This window comes from Eptatretus burgeri, chromosome 2 (assembly GCF_056783735.1).
Source record: "Eptatretus burgeri isolate ZD-2024b chromosome 2, Ebu_testis_v1, whole genome shotgun sequence".
Taxonomy (NCBI): domain Eukaryota; kingdom Metazoa; phylum Chordata; class Myxini; order Myxiniformes; family Myxinidae; genus Eptatretus; species Eptatretus burgeri.
Window position 1 is genome coordinate 95219661 of NC_140962.1, and position 20000 is coordinate 95239660.

At 46.6% G+C, this 20000-nt stretch overlaps 2 protein-coding genes across 9 annotated transcripts in view; one reads left to right on the forward strand and one right to left on the reverse strand.

The window, feature by feature from the left end:
* Nucleotides 1-9058, reverse strand: part of LOC147032605 (uncharacterized) — a 51215-nt gene extending 42157 nt beyond the window's left edge. For 2 of the 3 annotated variants that reach the window (XM_085870361.1, XM_085870364.1), the window contains exons 1-3: nt 8819-9058; nt 1842-1915; nt 165-256 (exon numbers count right to left, since the gene is read on the reverse strand). In XM_085870361.1, coding sequence (XP_085726487.1) covers nt 165-256; nt 1842-1915; nt 8819-8883 — 231 coding nt within the window. In that variant the 5' untranslated portion in view covers nt 8884-9058. The remainder of the gene's footprint in view (nt 1-164; nt 257-1841; nt 1916-8818) is intronic. The other variant, XM_085870363.1, reaches the window with a different exon arrangement.
* A 280-nt stretch (nt 9059-9338) lies between these two features.
* LOC147032606 (coiled-coil and C2 domain-containing protein 1A-like) overlaps nt 9339-20000 on the forward strand; it is a 109637-nt gene continuing 98975 nt past the window's right edge. For 2 of the 6 annotated variants that reach the window (XM_085870355.1, XM_085870360.1), the window contains exons 1-2: nt 9339-9369; nt 15012-15145. In XM_085870355.1, the coding sequence (XP_085726481.1) occupies nt 9354-9369; nt 15012-15145 (150 nt within the window). In that variant the 5' untranslated portion in view covers nt 9339-9353. Of the gene's footprint in view, nt 9370-14747; nt 14931-15011; nt 15146-20000 lie in introns of those variants that run through there. The other 4 variants (XM_085870357.1, XM_085870358.1, XM_085870359.1 and 1 more) reach the window with 4 other exon arrangements.

Below are 20000 nucleotides of genomic sequence, written 5' to 3' on the forward strand. Positions count from 1 at the left end.
ATTGAATTTCAAAGTTGGAACGTGTATAAAATAATTGTTTCATGGTTGGAACGTGTGTATAAAATGACAAACATGAAGCAGTAACAGTAATTAATTATACACATTGCTACAAACAATTAACTCAACAATAAACCATTGATAAAGCACAATTTATATAAACTCACCAGAAGCCGGGGTTCCTGATGACAATAGCTGCCATGGTGATGAGCCCACGTGACCAGTGATGTCAACGCGAGCAAAAGCTCTTCTTTGAAGCCTGTTGGTCATAAATTCTCAATTTTAATAACACATCAATTTTTTTCCAATGCAGCATATTTCATGGTTAAACGACAACAGCACTCAGCAGAGCGCATACCTCCGCCAGGCTGAACACTTAACGTTTTATATCCCACTTATAGGCCAGATCTGCATCCGTACATTAACCAAAATCTAATCAGCTTCTTCTGGTCGCTAACTCATCCACCAAGTTTTGTCATAATCCATCCACAACTTTTTGAAATATCATGCAATATATTGTTTTTGGCCCCATCTCTCAATTGTGAAAAATCACTTGAAATTACAAAAAAAAAAAAGTTTCCAGATTGGGATCTTCGCCAAAATCAAATCAATTCGTTCTTATCACACACCCAACCTGTCCACCACGTTTCGTCCAAATCCGTCCATATCGTTTTTAGATATCGTACAGCACGATATCTAAAAACGTTATGGACGGATTTGGACGAAACGTGGTGGACAGGTTGGGTGTGTGATAAGAACGAATTGATTTGATTTTGGCGAAGATCCCAATCCGGAAATATATCATTCTTAATCCTATCCCCCGATGGTGAAGAATCACTTAAACTATTCTAGTATCCGGATCTTCACCAAAATCTAATCAATTCAACCTTGTTACACCCCTAACCTGTCCACAACATTTTGAGATATCATGCTGACAGACAGACAGACAGGGGTGAAAAAAGCTCTGTCCACCTTTGGCAGTGGAGATAAAATAAGCAGAGGGTTACAAAATAAATTAAAATTTTTATTAGTGAGAAAGAAGTTATTCCCCAATACAATAATTACTTAAGGAGGATTTTTGAATGGGAATTGACAGGGTCAATCATTTGATGGTTGCTTGTTTGGGTATGATGCCAAAGTGACGTTATTTGATTAAAAAGTACAAACTCATCCTGATGCTGTGCAACGCAAGGGACGGTGTTGTGTAAAAACTCCTTTTTAAAGGGGTGCTCGGTCAGCTATTACATTTGCTTGCGTGTGTGTGCTTTTGTATTCCACAGTATCTGTTGCAAGAGGACCATCTCTGGCTCATGAATAACTGTCTCAGATTTTTGGTCAGTCGTCAAATCATCCTAAGGAAGGGGATTATGATTCCTTAGAAAAACCCACAAGCAGAAAATAAAGAAACTGTTGCACACAAGATTTACAGCTTGGCCATTTAACTATAATTGACAGGTGACAGGTGTGGCCTATCTGTTGCAGTTTAAACAGAAGGGTTCTTCTCTCATTCCACGAAGGAGTGCTACCTGAGGTACACTCTTTTGACAAGTTCCAGCAAAATACCTGGGTGAAATGCAATGACTCGTTCTAGTGTTATAATCGACTGTATCGATGTTTGATTTGTTTTGAAAGAAAGCATGCTAGTGGCCAGAGTCATGGTCGTGCAAACTTAGAAACCCTTCTTTCTGGCACACTTTGCTGAGCGTTCATAAAATTATTCCGAATTTGTGTCTGAAAACAAACGACTTTTTCTGCAGGGAAAGACCATTCAATATGATCGAATGTAAAGACAAAAATTTATGAAAAGAAACCAAAAAAAAATCACGAAAAAGATCGATTCAAACCTTGTGCTCCAGGTGTGTTGTTTTGCACAGATTCGACTGCATCTGCTTGCTTATCTCTTTTGCTTAGATTCAACCTGCCAGGTACAAACAAAATAGGGCAAACAAATAGGAGTGAATAACTAAAAACGAAGTCTTAAATTCTCCTTACAAATGGATCAGGATGATTTTGGGTGGTGCTGCCTTTTCATAGGTAGTATTTTAATAGACGAGGCCAATTTCTGAGATATGTGACTGCATTGGGCATTTTTGAGGAAAAGCTGGAAAACTAGTTTTTCTGAAGCATTTGACTATGCTGAAAATAAATATTTTGTTTACCAAGCTGAATTTTGAATTTTTTGTATCAAAATTATCAAAAAACAAAATGGCCACCAAGCAAAATTTCAAATGCCCATAACTTCTGAATGAGTGGTGATAAAGTCATGATCTTTGTGTCTAAGACCATGTTTTTGATAGCTATGAATGCACTGAACACAACAGATTATAATTATATTCAATATATGGGTGAAACCAGTAAGAATTACATTGCCAGACATTAAAATTAAGTAATAATAACTGATTTGTTAAGAAAACCATGCGAAAACTGATCATGTAACACATATAGCATTTTCAATAAATTCTTAATTTTATATTTGTTGGTGAACATCTTCACATAATAATGATTGTAATGTTACTATGTCAGAATTTATTCACTTGCAATGAATTACATTGCAGACAGTCGAATGTAACTGTGCTCCATCACACAAAATGTGTTCAACTCAGTCCATTTAGTTTTTACACATGATGCTACTATCTGCACATTTGCAAGCCCCGGTGCATACCAGTTTCGACTTTCTGCATGTGCAATTAAGAGATGTACATCCCTTTGTGCATCCACATGACACAATATCCTTGCAAGACTTGGGGATGGGAGCAAGTGATGACAGTTTTGGGGATAGCTGTCCTTCGTCCATTGTCCAACCTATGGTTTCAGGTGAGGGGAGGACCTGGTGTGGATTTGTCGCCTGCTTCTACACCAGGCTTTGATAGTGTGCCCGTTGAACATGATATTTTAGAGCATCTGTTGTTGGAGGCAGTGCTTCTGGTGATTTGATTTTACAAAACAGTTTTACACGGGCCTGATCACAACTGTTGGACTCCGGTACTCCATACAACTTGCACACAAGCTTCTCTGTATTCTTCATTTTTGTTGGGGTTAGCTCTCCTATATCAAGATCTTTGATGAGGTGATTATCCGTGGTGAATACTTTGCATGCAGTCTTCTTGCTGTGTTCTGCAAAGTATGACACTGTATCACACCCTGTTACTGCATGGAAAGGGATAAGGGCTTCGAAGACTGGCTGCGTGAATGGAAGGACCTGTCGGATTTCATGTACTGGAATATACTTCTGGCGTTTGGCAGTACCTGCCTTCATCCACAACTTTGTGCATGCCATTTTGTGAAAATGTGCCACCAACAGGACCAACACATCAGTATCTCGTGCTGATACAACAACACTCTCGGCATTGGTGTGCACACAATGCAGGACAAGTCTGGTATCAGCCTCCTCATGGTTGGCCGCCAACTGTTGAATATCCAACTCATGGTTTGATGTTTGTACTTCATCCTCTCTCTGGAAACCACCAGCAACTACTAAGGTTTTGTTTGTTGGGGCATTTGCAATCAGGTGATTTGAGAGGAAGCATGCTAGATCTTCCTTATTCTCAGGCACGGCGAGAAAGTCAGTCCATTTGGGGGGAACTGGAACTGAGCCATCTTCTATTATTCTTCTGATGAGATGGGCATGCTTCGAGCGTTTCGTCCTTGTGCCAGCCTTGATTGAAGTGTCTCTATACCTATCAAATGTGACATCAATCCTGTCAAAACATCAGCCCACATGCATAAACAATTTGACAAATGCATCTGCCAGTTCCCCAAAGTTGGTGATGCCAGCAGGTTTACCCAATGAGATGACCAGGGCTTGCCCATCAATCATTAGGCATGATGTTCCCATCAATTGTAACCTCTGCTGGACATGTTACACCCTGTGTCATCACCTCAAGTAGGACGGATTTATTCCCAGTCCGCAGACTGCCATTCGTGTATGCAATGGAAACTGACACAGGCATCAGCTCATTATTTAATATTGTGTGAAGGTTCACGCTCCTCCCAGCCTGGTAGGCAGTAATCAGGCACTGATGCATACTTCTATCTGCCTTCATAATGGTATCTTTCCCCTGTCTTTCTTGGCTTCATAGAGGGATGAAAAAGTGAGAGCGTTGACCTTGTACAATGGATCTCTCAGCTTTCTTGTTGAATGACCATCTTCAGAGATGATTACTCTTTCTTTGACAAAAGTCATCAGTTGTACTTGGCCCATCTCCTCAGCATTCAGAAGAGATTGCTGAATGTCGATGGTTGCCAAATCCTTTGTAGCAATATTCTGGAGAACATCATAACCCGCTTCTGGTGAAAACACTTTGAATGTCTGTAGAACTGACATGATATTCTCTTCATCCTCACTGTCTCACTTCATTCTGGCTTTAGTAGTTTCATTGTGAATCATTTGATCATCACTCCCTACATGAAACAGTGCCCTAGTTTTGTTTGCGATGCAGGCACGAAGGTTGTACGATAGAGCCCATCGGTTCAATGCTGATGTAGTTTTAGTTATTCCCACAATACCACCACCATTTTTTCCTGTTCCATTGAGCCACTCCTGGCTGTGGTCAGGGCTCACTTGGTTGAATCTTTGGTCAGATCATTTGACAACAAAGTTGCCTTTGACGAATTCATCTTTCACTTCATCAGGAAGTTTTTGCATTTCTGATAAGTAAACACAGCCCCACCTGGCAGAATTGGTGTGATCATATCGATGGAGGTATGGGAGCATTTGCCGAAAGGTAACGATGTGAAGCTCCCAAAGTCCATCCCGTTGAGCCCTGATAAAACGGAGGAGTATACACACCATGTCCATATACTGCCACCAAAATTGGAAGTTCGGGTCTCTATCTTGGGCAAATGCAGTCATGCGAGTATGAAATTTGGCAGAGGCAAGTATTACCACTAATGCAGAGTAATCTTGTGGGTCATTTGATGTCACTGCATTCTCTATATCATCCTCCAGCTCTTGGTCATGTTCCTGCAGATATGGCATCAACTGGGGTATCAGGAATTGCTATAGTGCTTGTATTGTTAGCTTGTGAGCATGAACACCTTTTGCATAAGATTTACCAGCCAACACTTTCTCTGGAGAATTCGGCCCCATGAATCCACTCTCTATCCAGACCTCTGCCAAACCAGAATCCTGTGTGTGCTGACCCAGGATTTTCAAAAAGTTCATAGAAACATGCAATCCTCCTAATCTCGGAATCAAAACATCCTTGTATTGAGGATTTGCCCATTTCAGTTCCATCTATGCAGGAAAGAGCGCCTGGTCCACCGTCAGTACTGCATGCTGTTGTTGGAAAGAAGCTGTGATATGTAAAATTATTTGCACAACTGTATTTAATGTATCTATGTCATGTGCAGGGGCTTGTATAATTGGCAGGTATCCGACTATGCTTTGCTCTGGATTAATCTGGCTGTGTTTTTGATTGAATGATGTCCAGGTGGGTCTTGGTTGCTCATGTTGACGTTTAAGCATGAATGCCATGTCAGTGGCTGCAGCTGTTATGGTGCTGTTATCATCCTTTGAGTTATCGAACCATTCCGTTTGCACTTCAGGAAAATGTGGTTCAGTTGTGCCTTCAGAAATGCTCACAGTAATGATTGTTTCCATTGCTTGTGGAACAATCAACGTTGTTCGTTTCAAAGAAAACAGAATCAGTCCAAAGAAGTTCACAGAGCATGTACATATCATCGACTCATTTGTTCCTCTTTTCTCTCGCCTGAGGAAACAACTTGACCAACCTGTTCAGTCCCATTCTTCCCCCCAAGGCTTCAAGACAGCTGTTCTCCAGCACCTCAGGTCATCCCCCATCTATACTCATGATCTCTTCTACCCCAAATGACCCAATTCCCAATCATTCCCCTTTTTCAGTTTATTGTGACCCCCTCACCCTCCCCCCCATTACTCTCCTCTCTGTCACCTCTTTTCGTTTGTTAGTTGTCGGTTGGTTTGTTTCTTTTTCATGCCCGCTTTCCCCTTCTTGTTCTTGCTGTGTTTCATTCAGCTTGTTCACCCCCTTATTTCCCCCTCCCCTTGATCACACTCCCACTTATAGTCTGCTGTTGGTGTTTCCCTATTTCCATTTTGTTCCCTTCCTCTCTGCTCCAACTCTTCCACAAGCCTCAACGATGTCTACAAAAAAGAAGAAGAGGCACAACACCAGAAAGAGGATGCTGGACTGTTACTTCGAGTGAGAGGCTGAGGCATGTTGGAGTACCATCCTTGGAGTACAGAAGAGAAAACTGACCTCATCCAAATCTACAAGATCCGAAACAATATCGAGGACCATGAAACAAACAAATTATTTAACTTTATTCAGAACCCCACAGAAGGACACAACTTGAAACTTCATAAGATGAGATGCAAGACAAGTAAGCAGCTCCAATGCTTCAGGCAAGGAATAATCAACACCTGGAACAGTTTTGTTTATTTGTGTACAGAGTCGAGGCTCATAGAAGAGCGAGAACACTGAATGGATCAGGACTCAACAGAACAAATGGAGAGAGAAAGAGAGAGAAAGAGAGAGAAAACACCAACAGTACAGTTGAAGGACAAGATATGGGGAGACTTGGACAAATAATGTATGTGGCGAGGAAGGGGAGACAGGAAAGGATGCACGGGGTGGACAAGATGGATTCAGAAGGAAACTCTAAGGAGGGAAAACTGGAAATTTGGAAGTAAGAGGGATTGGTATGAGGGTTATGGGGTTAATGGGTGTGGAAAAGATCATCGTTTTGGATTGGGGGCGGTGAACCAACTGTCTTGAAGACCTTGGGGGAAGAATGAGATTGAAGAGAATGTGGAAGTTGATTCCACAGGTGGGGGAAAAGGAGGAACGAATGAAGAGTGGAAGTGTGTGTTAACGTGGAATTAACGATGCGGGAACAACACAAAACTGAAGGAAGTGCAGAGAGTCATCGATGATGAGTCAGAGTGGAGCAGAACAGAACTGGAGAGAAATCTCACGACCCTCGATTTAATCGGTCGTTTAGACTTCGTCGGGTGTCATTGAAGAGCCAACAACAGACACAAACGGCAGCACAAGGACCGGGGTCCCTGGGATACGAGACAAATGGCCGAGGAGTTTCATCACTGAAGGTATTTGGTTCACGAGCGCCAGCCAGAGTGACCACTATATTCGATATGTTGGGTAGTCGATCTAGTTGAAAAAAAAAATTGAGATTTTTTTTTTCTACCCTTATTATCAGTATTTCCGTCGATATGTTTGTCTGTCTGTCTGTGCTTGTATGTATGTCTGTTCGGACCAGTGCTCCGTTAATACAAAGGCGATTTCGATGAAACTTGGTTGGTAGGTTCATACCATGACCGAGTTGTGTGCAAATGAGAACCGTTGCTATGGACACCACCGTTGCCCAGCAACAGGACTTTGAAATATTTGAAAAATCATAAAAAAAATTATTTTTTCAAAAATCGGGCCACGAGCGACTGTGGGCAGTAGATTCAGCCATATTGTCAAAAATTTCCAGCCGGACCCTATGAAAAATGTCGGAGAGGATAGACTTTGAATGAACCCTGGTCGAAAACAATAAAAAAAACGAAGTTTGTAATATCTCAGAGACTATGAGTCAGATATACATGAAACTGGTATGGTAGGTTCATGGCATGTCCTAGTTATGTGTGAGAAAGAACCGTTGCTATGGACCCCTCCGTTGCCTAGCAACGGCCGAAAAACCTCTAAATGTGGGGGTATTTTAACGAAAAAACAATCTGCAGCATTAACCCTTGAAGCTAGAATCATGAATTTTCTTGTGCTTAATCCTCCGGTCATTCCCCATCGAACGGGCCCATCGCGTCAGGTTCTATTGGGTAGTCGACTACCCATGTCCGCCTACCGGCTTGTCTGTGTGTCTGTCTGTCCAGAGCATAACTCCGTGGACTTTGATCCGATGTTGATGAAACTTGGTTATGTGTTCGATATCAATGTCTGGTTGTGTTTTCCTGGATGAGGGCGTGGCTACGCCCATTGTGGGCGGAGCCACGCCCCAAAAATAGCCATTTTTAGGGGGTAGTCGGATTAAAAAAATCTATCTTCTCCGAGGGAATTGACTGAATGGAATGGGTTCTTCGGTATTTAAATAGCAAAATGAATTATCAAAAACTTGTCGTAGTCTGATTTTTCATTTTCGTCCCAAGGTCAAAAACCTTAGAAAATTGCGAATTTGGACATAAAAAAAATCATACGACCGCCCAAACTTTGAGAGCTTGGATGACAATATGTTTTACGCATAATCTTGAGGTCATTCCCCACCTAAAGTCTTGAAACCATTTTGCTCTATCTCGAACACCTTGCCCGTGGCGACCCCTTCAAGTTTGTTTTTACGCTGATTTCATCAAAGTATGGATAATCCGAGGAGTGCGAAATGCCATATAGCCTATATGATGTTGTATTGTTCCTGGAATGTTCCGGAGGAAGTTTTGCACCAAAGGTCATAATCCTTGACCTTTGACCTTTAAAGGCCACAAAGGTCAAATTTTCAAAGTTGTGGGAATCGAACCGGGTTTTCGACGAACTAACTCCAATAAGCTATAGCACGTATCCTGTTTCCTTATTTTAATGTCCACAACATTGTTTTGTGACCTTTCAAGGTTATACAAAGGTCAAATTTTGAAAGTTGTTGAACGAAACCGGGTTTTCGACATTTTGCAGCTCATAACCTGTCACCCGTACCACATCATGTTGATCATTTTTATAACTTGGTCAAACATTATCACATTGTCTTATCCTTGACTTCTGAAACAATCTTCATCATCAAATACCGCTCGTGAACCATCGTCATCTTCAGACTTATTATTTATTATGATTATTACCGTGCGGCAGGTTCTTTTGTTCTCCTTCTTGAACGGGTGGATGGACCCGATCGGGGCTCAGTCATGGCGTCGTTGTTTTTCTCACTCGTGAGATATTGCAGGGAAACAAAGTTAAATGGATGAAACAGAGCACGTCAATAACTACAAAAACTTCCCGAAAACAACAACGCAAATATGTCACTCCGGTTGCTGACATGTTTAAACGTCATCTCAGAATTACGTCATTTCCGCCTCAAAAGTTCGTTTTTGACATCTTCGCCTTGTTAGGTCTTACGTATTCAGTAGAGTTACTTGTATATTTTTAAACTATATTTTATCGATTGAAGAAGCAATTCCAAAGACTAATGAGGAGGAGGAGGACGATACACAAAAAAAACACAACCCTACCATTCGCTTTCCAATACACCGCCCCGCTAGTGAACTTGGAGAAAGCAAAGTAAGAGAGGTAATTCATCGATATTATTAGTTTCTCTCAAGTGGACATTAACATATCGTCTTGTATCAAGGTTTACTCAAGGAAATCCGACCCGTCTTCATGCATGGCCATGACGGTATGTGACAATCTCCTCGTCTGATTATATATAGCATGGCGTTTCATTTCAAAATACAGTATTACCTCGCAATTTGAACGAAATTATTATTCCAAATCAAAATCCCACTGTGTGTGTGTGTGTGTGTGTGTGTGTGTGTGTGTGTGTGTGTGTGTGTGTGTGTGTGTGTGTGTGTGTGTGTGTGTGTGTGTGTGTGTGTGTGTGTGTGTGTGTGTGTGTGTGTGTGTGTGTGTGTGTGTGTGTGTGTGTGTGTGTGTGTGTGTGTGTGTGTACCAGAATAGCACTAATTTCCTTGACTTTGCAAGAAGTCATGGACTTAGGTTGGCTGGTTCATGGTTTCAGCGCCCACAAGCTCATCGCTGGACTTGGTACTCCAACGCTGGTGGTGTGGCAAAGGAGATTGACCATGTCCTCGTTGATGGTCACTGGAGGATGATCCAGAACTGCAGGGTCTACCGGAGTGCTCAGTTCCTCAATACTGACCACAGGCTTGTTGTAGCAACTCTGTAGTTGCAGCTTAAATCCTGGAGAATGGTACCATCCCATCCTAGGCTGGATGTTGGCAAGCTCAAGGACGAGAGGGTAGCTGAGGAGTTTGCAAACAGGCGGAGTGGAGATTTGGGGGTCTGGGTGCTTTGGGGGATCCTGAAGAGTTATGGAGTGCCTTCAAGACCACCCTCCTTGATGATGCCGGTGGATATCTTGGAACTCACCGTCGGGCGAAGAAGAATTTTGTCTCTCAAGGGACACTGGATACCATTGACCAGAGTCGCAGGGCCAGGCTGAATAGCAGAGCTGAGCTGTTCAGGGAGCTGAGGCATAAAACCACATGCGCTCGGGGTGGATAAGGAGGCCGATGTGCGAAGAATCTGTGAGGGGTTAGAGCATCACCTGTGGTCAAGTGATTCTCGTCCTGCTTACAGGGGAATTCGTGCATTGCGTTCATCCAAGCCCATCCCTCGGAGCACTGCAGTTAGAGCAGAGAGTGGTCGGCTCTTGACAGAGGAGTCTGAAGTGAAGGCCCGCTGGGCCGGTTACTTTGAGCGGTTGTACCAGGCTGATCCCCCAGCTGTCGAGTTGGACGTCAAGGGTGTTACAATCCCTGTTGCTGACCCTCAAATCAACTGTAGTCCACCTTAATTTGTGGAAACACAGGCTGCGGTGAACCGTTGGAAATGGGGTAAAGCTCCAGGGATCTGTGGCATCCATGCTGAACTTCTCAAGGCTGGTGGAAATTCTGCACTCGTGTTGTTGCATGCAATTTTGTGCTCTGCCTGGAACACAGGCATCATCCCAACTGACTGGAAGAGGGGCCTTGTTGTCCCTCTTTGGAAAGGGAAGGGTGATCGCCAAGACTGGAACAACTACCGAGGGGTGATGCTGATCTCAGTGCCGGGCAAGGTCTTTGCTCGGATAATTCTTGATTGGGTTCGCCACCATCTGGTTGAGCACAAGCATCCAGAGCAGTCAGGCTTTACACCAAAGATGTCAACGATTGACCGTATCCTTGCTCTTCGGGTCCTCACCGAATGCAGACGAGAGTTTCGGCAGGGGCTACTTGCAGCCTATGTTGATCTCTGTAAAGCATTTGATTCAGTGAATCAGGATGCCCTCTGGAGGATTCTTGGTCTCTGTGGGGTGCCACCAAAACTGATCAATCTGATGTCTGAACTCTACTCTGGTACTGAGAATGCTGTGAGATGTGGTGGTACCATCTCTGACTTATTTCCATGTGTTACTGGGGTTCATCAGGGGTGTGTACTGGCCCCCACACTTTTCAGCACTTGCATGGACTGGCTTCTAGGGAGGATGTCGGAGAGATCAAGCTGCGGTGCATCGTTTGTGAATGTCAATATCTCTGACCTTGATTTCACAGATGATGCAGTTGTCTTTGTAGAGACTTTAGATATCCTTTTGGGGGCCCTGGAGGTGCTGAATGAGGAGTCAGAGCCACTGGGATTACGGGTTTCTTGGATCAAAACTAAAATCCAGGCTTTCAATGACATTTTGGATGCTGCTCTCCTGTCTGTACCTGTTTGTGGCGAGGATGTTGAGGTCACGGAGAGATTCACTTACCTTGGCAGTGATATGGCTGTCTCTGCTGGCTGTGAGCCAGAGGTCAAAAAACGTCTGGGTCAGGCCTGGGGAGTCATGGATTCACTGGATCATGGGGTGTGGCGCTGCCGGTACCTGTGCAAGAGGACAAAAGTCCGAGTATTCAGGTCTTTGGTGCTTCCAGTCTTGCTCTATGGATGTGAGACTTGGACTCTGACCAGGGATCTGAGAAGGATACTTAATTCCTTCGGTAACAAATCTCTTCGGAAAATCCTTGGCTATCGCTGGTCGGACTTTGTGTCCAACGAGCGGTTGCTGAGAGAGACTCAAATGAGATTTATCACCTGCATAGTCCGTGAGTGTCAGCTGCAGTTGTCTCGACATGTGGCTCATTTTCCTGACGATGATCCTGCTCACCAGATTCTCTCAGGGAGGGAGTCTCGTGAGTGGAGGAGGCCAATGGACCGACCACGTTCCTCGTGGTTGCAGCAGGTTGATCAGCATCTCAAGATGAGGATGGGTCAGGCATCTGCCTGGGGGATGGCCAGACGGAGGCCCCTGAAGTACCGGCGGAAAGTGGACGCAGCGACGCGCTGCTCCGGCGCATGCTCCCATACCTGACCTGACGTATAATATGAAAAAGGTGTGTGTGTGTGTGTGTGTGTGTGTGTGTGTGTGTGTGTGTGTGTGTGTGTGTGTGTGTGTGTGTGTGTGTGTGTGTGTGTGTGTGTGTGTGTGTGTGTGTAAATAGTTAATTTCATAGACGGGAAGTTTTTGCCCCACTGATTGACTCTGCGATTAGCCAATGTTGCACCCACGGTTCCACTCAGCCGTAACAAGTACTCAGGCGCACGTTGAGGGAGCGGACCTTAGTTGAGGTCATTCAGTCACCAACAGGTAATACGATGTCATAGGTGAGAGGACCCCGTTAAACCAAATTATCTCAACTCGCGTTTGCAGTCGCCTCAGGAACGGTAGTGGCAGTGGTCCTGGATACGCCCCTCGTGAGCCTGATGAGTTTGCCGATACTACTCCAACATCATATCCCATCCGATGTACCAAATACTCTGTGTTAAAGAGCCTTGGGTTCAGCTGAAGCAGTTTCTTGGCCAGTGCTCATGCTGGGTGGTTTGCCATCCCTTTCCCAGCAGCAGTTAGGAAAGGTATTCGTAATGTGTTCAGGTTGCCGGCGATAGCTCACCTACTCTTCGTGAAGGACACTGGGATCTATAACGTCCACTAACGAATGCCAGCAGGTGGGATTCCTGTTTAACGTCCATCTTATGGACGACACACACATTGTTGAATCACCCTACCTGTGAAACACCGGGATGACAGTTTATCAGAGTTCCCAACTTTAACGCTTTTGGCGGTCGTCTCCTGCTTTTTGTATATGTACTGTGAATTTGAATAACCCACCGATTTTATTGGCCAATAAATAGCGAAAAATACCGCTTTCACAAATTATTTCACATGGAAGTTTTTGATAGATTTTCACATTGTGACAAGATTTCTGTTGGCGTTTGGGTGTAAATTCATTAGGAAAAACATTATTCTTTGAAAGTTCAAATTTAAGGTTAGAGTAACAAAATTTCCCAACAATGGGAGGGAGAGTGAGGAGGAGGAGGAGGAGGAGGAGGAGGAGGGAAGGGAAAGGAAGGAGGACCCACCTCTCTGAGATAATGTTCTCCCCTCCTCCACCCAGAGCCTCCTTTCCCCTCCTCCCACACCCTCCCTCCCCTCTTCTAAGACCTCTCTCCTCTTCTTCCTCTCTTCCCAGATCCTCCTCTTCCTCTCCTCCCAGATCCTCCTCTTCCTCTCCTCCCAGATCCTCCTCTTCCTCTCCTCCCAGATCCTCCTATCCTCTATAGTGGGGAAACTTAGCATAACAATTGTGCATTTTGTGAGGAAAGCACCAAATTTGGCACACTAGTAGCTTATCATATTATAAACAGATTTGGATATTGGGCCATCTCAAAATTTTTGATGGCAGTGGAAAATGGCTGCCACAGCCTTCAGCGGCTGAATTTAAGATGGCCCAATATCCAAATCTGTTCATAATATGATAAGCTACTAGTGTGCCAAATTTGGTGCTTTCCTCACAAAATGCACAATTGTTATGCTATATTTAGCTAAGTTGCCCCACTACTACTCTAACTTTATAGCCGGGTCAGGATTCGAACTGAGGATAGACAGCTTCGAGGCGAGTGTGTGTACTTCTCGGCCTTTATGTCATCCTCTGAGCTGTCTCGCCTGGGTTCCACTCTGCCCAGCCAGAGGCTGACTATAACCCAAGCGTCTCGCAGGTCGGGTCCAGTGTAACACACGAACACTCGCCGTGTAACACACCAACACTCGCCGTGTAACACACCAACACTCGCCGTGTAACACACCAACACTCGCCGTGTAACACACCAACACTCGCCGTGTAACACACCAACACTCGCCGTGTAACACGCCAACACTCGCCGTGTAACACACCAACACTCGCCGTGTAACACGCCAACACTCGCCGTGTAACACGCCAACACTCGCCGTGTAACACACCAACACTCGCCGTGTAACACACCAACACTCGCCGTGTAACACGCCAACACTCGCCGTGTAACACGCCAACACTCGCCGTGTAACACACCAACACTCGCCGTGTAACACGCCAACACTCGCCGTGTAACACGCCAACACTCGCCGTGTAACACGCCAACACTCGCCGTGTAACACGCCAACACTCGCCGTGTAACACGCCAACACTCGCCGTGTAACACGCCAACACTCGCCGTGTAACACACCAACACTCGCCGTGTAACACACCAACACTCGCCGTGTAACACACCAACACTCGCCGTGTAACACACCAACACTCGCCGTGTAACACACCAACACTCGCCGTGTAACACACCAACACTCGCCGTGGCGTGAAGCTGCCTTTGCAGCACTGAATATGCCTTCGGGTGGACGAGCAGTACCAACATGAGTAGGCTGTATATATTTTTATATAGAGATATTGATATACTTTTCGAAAAGGGCAGCCCTTTTGGGTTTACACCATGAATAGAATATCGATCAAATCCCCACGATGTTCTCACAACTATCCAGGAATCGTGGAGAGAATGAAGTATCGTCGTATGTACTGTATGTAATGTAACAAAATAAAATAAATACAACGAACCAAGGAAGTAACCACGTTGAACAACAACAACAACAACAACAACAACAACAACAACAACAACAACAACAACAACAACAACAACAACAACAACAACAACAACAACAACAACAACAACAACAACAACAACAACAACAACAACAACAACAACCTGTCAACCCACCGAGCCGGCGGATCCAACTCATCCCTTATTATGAAGTATCGTCATGTGTACTGTATGTAATAAAATAAGTACAACGAACCAAGGAAGTAACCACCGTTCAACAACAACAACAACAACCCGTCAACCCACTGAGCCGGCGGATCCAACTAATCCCTTATTATTATTATCATTATAAACGTAAGTATTCTTCCTGGATTAACTTAAACATCTTATAAAGAACACGTTCTTCACTTATCGATGTTTCTCACAATTATTTAGTTTATCCGAAGACAGGAAGGCTCAGAATTTCGGGCCTTTCAACGGCAGATGTGCGACTTGTTATTCATCTGAGACCGATTTACTTCACACAGATGCCACGGCCACCGCATCGTCGAGGCGAAGGGGCCAAGAAGGTGTGACACGCTCAAACATACATACACATTGTTGGGGTTGAAATGAGGTTTTAATGAAGTTTTTTTTAATTTTCTGCACAACGTGTTCATTCGTATTCACTTCAGGTTTCTTGTTTGTTTAATTTTGTACTTGTTCCTTGGACATTTTGAAACATGAAGTTCCTGTCAACTCTCCTCCCAGATCCTCCTCTTCTCCTCCCAGATCCTCCTGTACTCCTCCCTGATCCTCCTCCTCTTCTCCTCCTCCCAGATTCTCCTCTTCTCCTCCTCCCTGATCCTCCTCCTCTTCTCCTCCTCCCTGATCCTCCTCCTCTTCTCCTCCTCCCAGATTCTCCTCTTCTCCTCCTCCCTGATCCTCCTCCTCTTCTCCTCCTCCCAGATTCTCCTCTTCTCCTCCTCCCAGATTCTCCTCTTCTCCTCCTCCCAGATTCTGCTCTTCTCCTCCTCCCAGATCCTCCTCTTCTCCCCCTCCAAGATCCTCCTCTCCTCCTCCTCCTCCTCCTCCTCCTCCTCCTCCTCCTCCTCCTCCTCCCAGACCCTCCACTTCTCCCAGATCCTCTTCATCCTCCTCCCACATCCTCCTCTTCTCCTCCCAGATCCTCCTCTTCTCCACCTCCCAGATCCTCCTCTTCTCCTCCACCTCTTCTCCTCCCAGATCCTCCTCTTCTCCTCCTCCCAGATTCTCCTCTTCTTCTCCTCCCAGATCCTCCTCTTCTCCTCCTCCCAGATCCTCCTCTTCTCCTCCTCCCAGATCCTCCTCTTCTCCTCCTCCCAGATCCTCCTCTTCTCCTCCTCCCAGATCCTACTCCTCTCCTACTCTTCTCCTCCTCCCAAATCCTCCTCTTCTCCTTCTCCCAGATCCTCCTCTTCTTCTCCCAGATCCTCCTCTTCTTCTCCTCCTCTTCTTCTCCTCGTCTTCTTCTCCCAGATCCTCCTCTTCTCCTACTCTTCTCCTCCTCCCAGATCCTACTCTTCTCCTACTCTTCTCCTCCTCCCAAATCCTCCTCTTCTCCTTCTCCCAGATCCTCCTCTTCTTCTCCCAGATCCTCCTCTTCTTCTCCTCCTCTTCTTCTCCTCTTCTTCTCCCAGATCCTCCTCCTCTTCTTCTCCTCCTCTTCTCCTCCCAGATCCTCCTCTTCTCCTCATCCTCCCAGATCCTCCTCTTCTCCTCATCCTCCCAGATCCTCCTCTTCTCCTCCTCCCAGATCCTCCTCTTCTCCTCCTCCCAGATCCTACTCTTCTCCTACTCTTCTCCTCCTCCCAGATCCTCCTCTTCTCCTCATCCTCCCAGATCCTCCTCTTCTCCTCATCCTCCCAGATCCTCCTCTTCTCCTCCTCCCAGATCCTACTCTTCTCCTACTCTTCTCCTCCTCCCAGAACCTCCTCTCCTCCTCCCAGATCCTCTTCTCCTCCTCCCAGATCCTCTTCTCCTCCTCCCAGTACCTCTTCTCCTCCTCTCCTCCTAGATCCTTCTCTTCCTCTCCTCCCAGATCCTTCTCTTCCTCTCCTCCCAGATCCTTCTCTTCCTCTCCTCCCAGATCCTCCTCTTCTCCCCCTCCCAGATCCACCTGGGATCTTCTCCTCCTCCCAGTTCCTCTTATCCTTCTCCCAGATCCTCCTCTTCTCCTCCTCCCAGACCCTCTTCTCCTCCTCCCACATCCTCTTCTCCTCCTCCCAGATCCTCCTCTTCTCCTCCTCCCAGATCCTCCTCTTCTCCTCCTCCCAGATCCTCCTCTTCTCCTCCTCCCAGATCCTCCTCTCTCCTCTTCTTCCCCTCCTCCCAGATCCTTCTCTTCCTCTCCTCCCAGATACTCCTCTTCTTCTCCTCCTCTTCTCCTCCTCTTCTCCTCCTCCCCCCAGACCCTCTTCTCCTCCTCCCAGATCATCCTCTTCTCCTCCTCCCCCCAGATCCTCCTCTTCTGCCCCTCGCAGACCCTCTTCTCCTCCTCCCAGATCCTCCTCTTCTCCTCCTCCCAGATCCTCCTCTTCTCCTCCTCCCTGATCCTCCTCTTCTCCTCCTCCCAGATCCTACTCTTCTCCTACTCTTCTCCTCCTCTTCTCCTCCTCCCAGATCCTACTCTTCTACTTCTCGCAGATCCCCCTCTTCTCCTCCTCCTCCCAGACCCTCCACTTCTCCTCCCAGAACCTCTTCTCCTCCTCCCAGAACCTCCTCTTCTCCTCCCAGATCCTCTTCTCCTCCTCCCAGATCCTCTTCTCCTTCTCCCAGATCCTTCTCTTCCTCTCCTCCCAGATCCTTCTCTTCCTCTCCTCCCAGATCCTTCTCTTCCTCTCCTCCCAGATCCTTCTCTTCCTCTCCTCCCAGATCCTTCTCTTCCTCCCCTCCCAGATCCTTCTCTTCCTCCCCTCCCAGATCCTCCTCTTCTCCCCCTCCCAGATCCACCTGGGATCTTCTCCTCCTCCTCCCAGTTCCTCTTCTCCTTCTCCCAGATCCTCCTCTTCTCCTCCTCCCAGTACTCTTCTCCTCCTCCCAGATCCTCCTCTTCTCCTCCCAGTACTCTTCTCCTCCTCCCAGATCCTCCTCTTCTCCTCCTCCCAGAACCTCTTCTCCTCCTCCCAGATCCTCCTCTCTCCTCTTCTTCCCCTCCTCCCAGATCCTTCTCTTCCTCTCCTCCCAGATCCTCCTCTTCTTCTCCTCCTCTTCTCCTCCTCCTCCTCTCCTCCTCCCAGACTCTCCTCCTCCTCCTCCCAGACCCTCTTCTCCTCCTCCCAGATCCTCCTCTCTCCTCTTCTTCCTCTCCTCCCAGATCCTCCTCTTCTCCTCCTCCTCTTCTCCTCCTCTTCTCCTCCTCCTCTCCTCCACCTCCCAGATCCTCTTCTCATCCTCCCAGCTCCTCCTCTCTCCTCTTCTTCCCCCACCTCCCAGATCCTGTCCTCCTCCTCCTCCTCCCAGACCCTCTTCTCCTCCTCCCAGATCCTCCTCTTCTCCTCCTCTTCTCCTCCTCTTCTCCTCCTCTTCTCCTCCTCTTCTCCTCCTCTTCTCCTCCTCTCCTCCACCTCCCAGATCCTCTTCTCATCCTCCCAGCTCCTCCTCTCTCCTCTTCTTCCCCCCACCTCCCAGATCCTGTCCTCCTCCTCCTCCTCCCAGACCCTCTTCTCCTCCTCCCAGATCCTCCTCTTCTCCTCCTCTTCTCCTCCTCTTCTCCTCCTCTTCTCCTCCTCTTCTCCACCTCTTCTCCACCTCTTCTCCACCTCTCCTCCACCTCCCAGATCCTCTTCTCATCCTCCCATATCCTCCTCTCTCCTCTTCTTCCTCTACCCCCAGATCCTCCTCTTCTTCTCCTCCTCTTCTTCTCCTCCTCTTCTCCTCCTCCTCTTCTCCTCCTCCTCTTCTCCTCCTCCCAGACTCTCCTCCTCCTCCTCCCAGATCATCCTGTTCTCCTCCTCCCAGACCCTCTTCTCCTCCTCCCAGATCCTCCTCTTCTCCTCCTCTTCTCCTCCTCTTCTCCTCCTCTTCTCCTCCTCTTCTTCTCCTCTTCTCCTCCTCTTCTCCTCCTCTTCTCCTCCTCTTCTCCTCCTCTTCTCCTCCTCTTCCTCCTCCTCTTCTCCTCCTCTCCTCCTCCTCTCCTCCTCCTCTCCTCCTCTCCTCCTCCTCTTCTCATCCTCTTCTCATCCTCTTCTCATCCTCTCCTCCACCTCCCAGATCCTCTTCTCATCCTCCCATATCCTCCTCTCTCCTCTTCTTCCTCTCCTCCCAGATCCTCCTCTTCTTCTCCTCCTCTTCTCCTCCTCCTCTTCTCCTCCTCCTCTTCTCCTCCTCCCAGACTCTCCTCCTCCTCCTCCCAGATCATCCTGTTCTCCACCTCCCAGACCCTCTTCTCCTCCTCCCAGATCCTCCTCTTGCCTCTTCTCCTCCTCCTCTTCTCCTCCTCTTCTCCTCCTATTCTCCTCCTATTCTCCTCCTCTTCTCCTCCTCCTCTCCTCCACCTCCCAGATCCTCTTCTCATCCTCCCAGATTCTCCTGCTCCCAGATCCACCTCTCCTCCTCCTCCTCCTCCTCCTCCTCCTCCCAGATCTTCTTCTCATCCTCCCAGATCCTCTTCTCCTCCTCCCATAACCTCTTCTCCTCCCAGATCCTCCTCTCCCCTCTTCTTCCCCTCCTCCCAGATCCTCCTCTCTCCTGTTCCCCTCCTCCCAGACCCTCCTCTGGGAAGAGAGGAAGACAGTTTGAAATGATACAAATCTTCATCGGAAAATAAATACTTGTTCATGCCCTGAAATTTATCATTTTATTTTTAAAACGACTGTCTGAAAACAAAAGCACAATTATTCCTCTTTTTCTCCTGCTTGTGGAATTTATTGAGGTTGTTCAATCTCGCTCTTCTGGACAGTGCTCACCTGGGCAGGTGTACCACCATCTCCTGTCACGTTACCTGTCATCTTTTCCACCTCGATTAATCTTATTTAGCCCAACCCTCTTACTTTCAGGTTACTGTGACTCCTCCCCTTTCTCGCTCCTTAAACAAAAATAAATAAATAATTACCTCCACCACCGAAGGTGAAGAAGGTTGTGTTTTCACCCCTTTCTGTCTGTTTGTCTGTTTGTTTGTCTGTGTACAGGATATCTCAAAAAATTGTGGACAGATTCAGACGAAACTTGGTAGACAGGTTGGGTGTGGGACAAGGAAGAAGTGATTCGATTTTGGTGAAGATTTGAATCTGGATCTGGATACGAGAATTGTTTAATTTTTAAAGTGATTCTTCACCATTGAGAGATAGGGCCAAAAACAATAAAGAGCATGATATTTCAAAAATGTATTGGGGCCCGATACGTTCTCGTGGATCAGGCATTGCGTGGCGGAGGTATGCGCTCTACCGAGTGCCCTTGTAGTTTAAA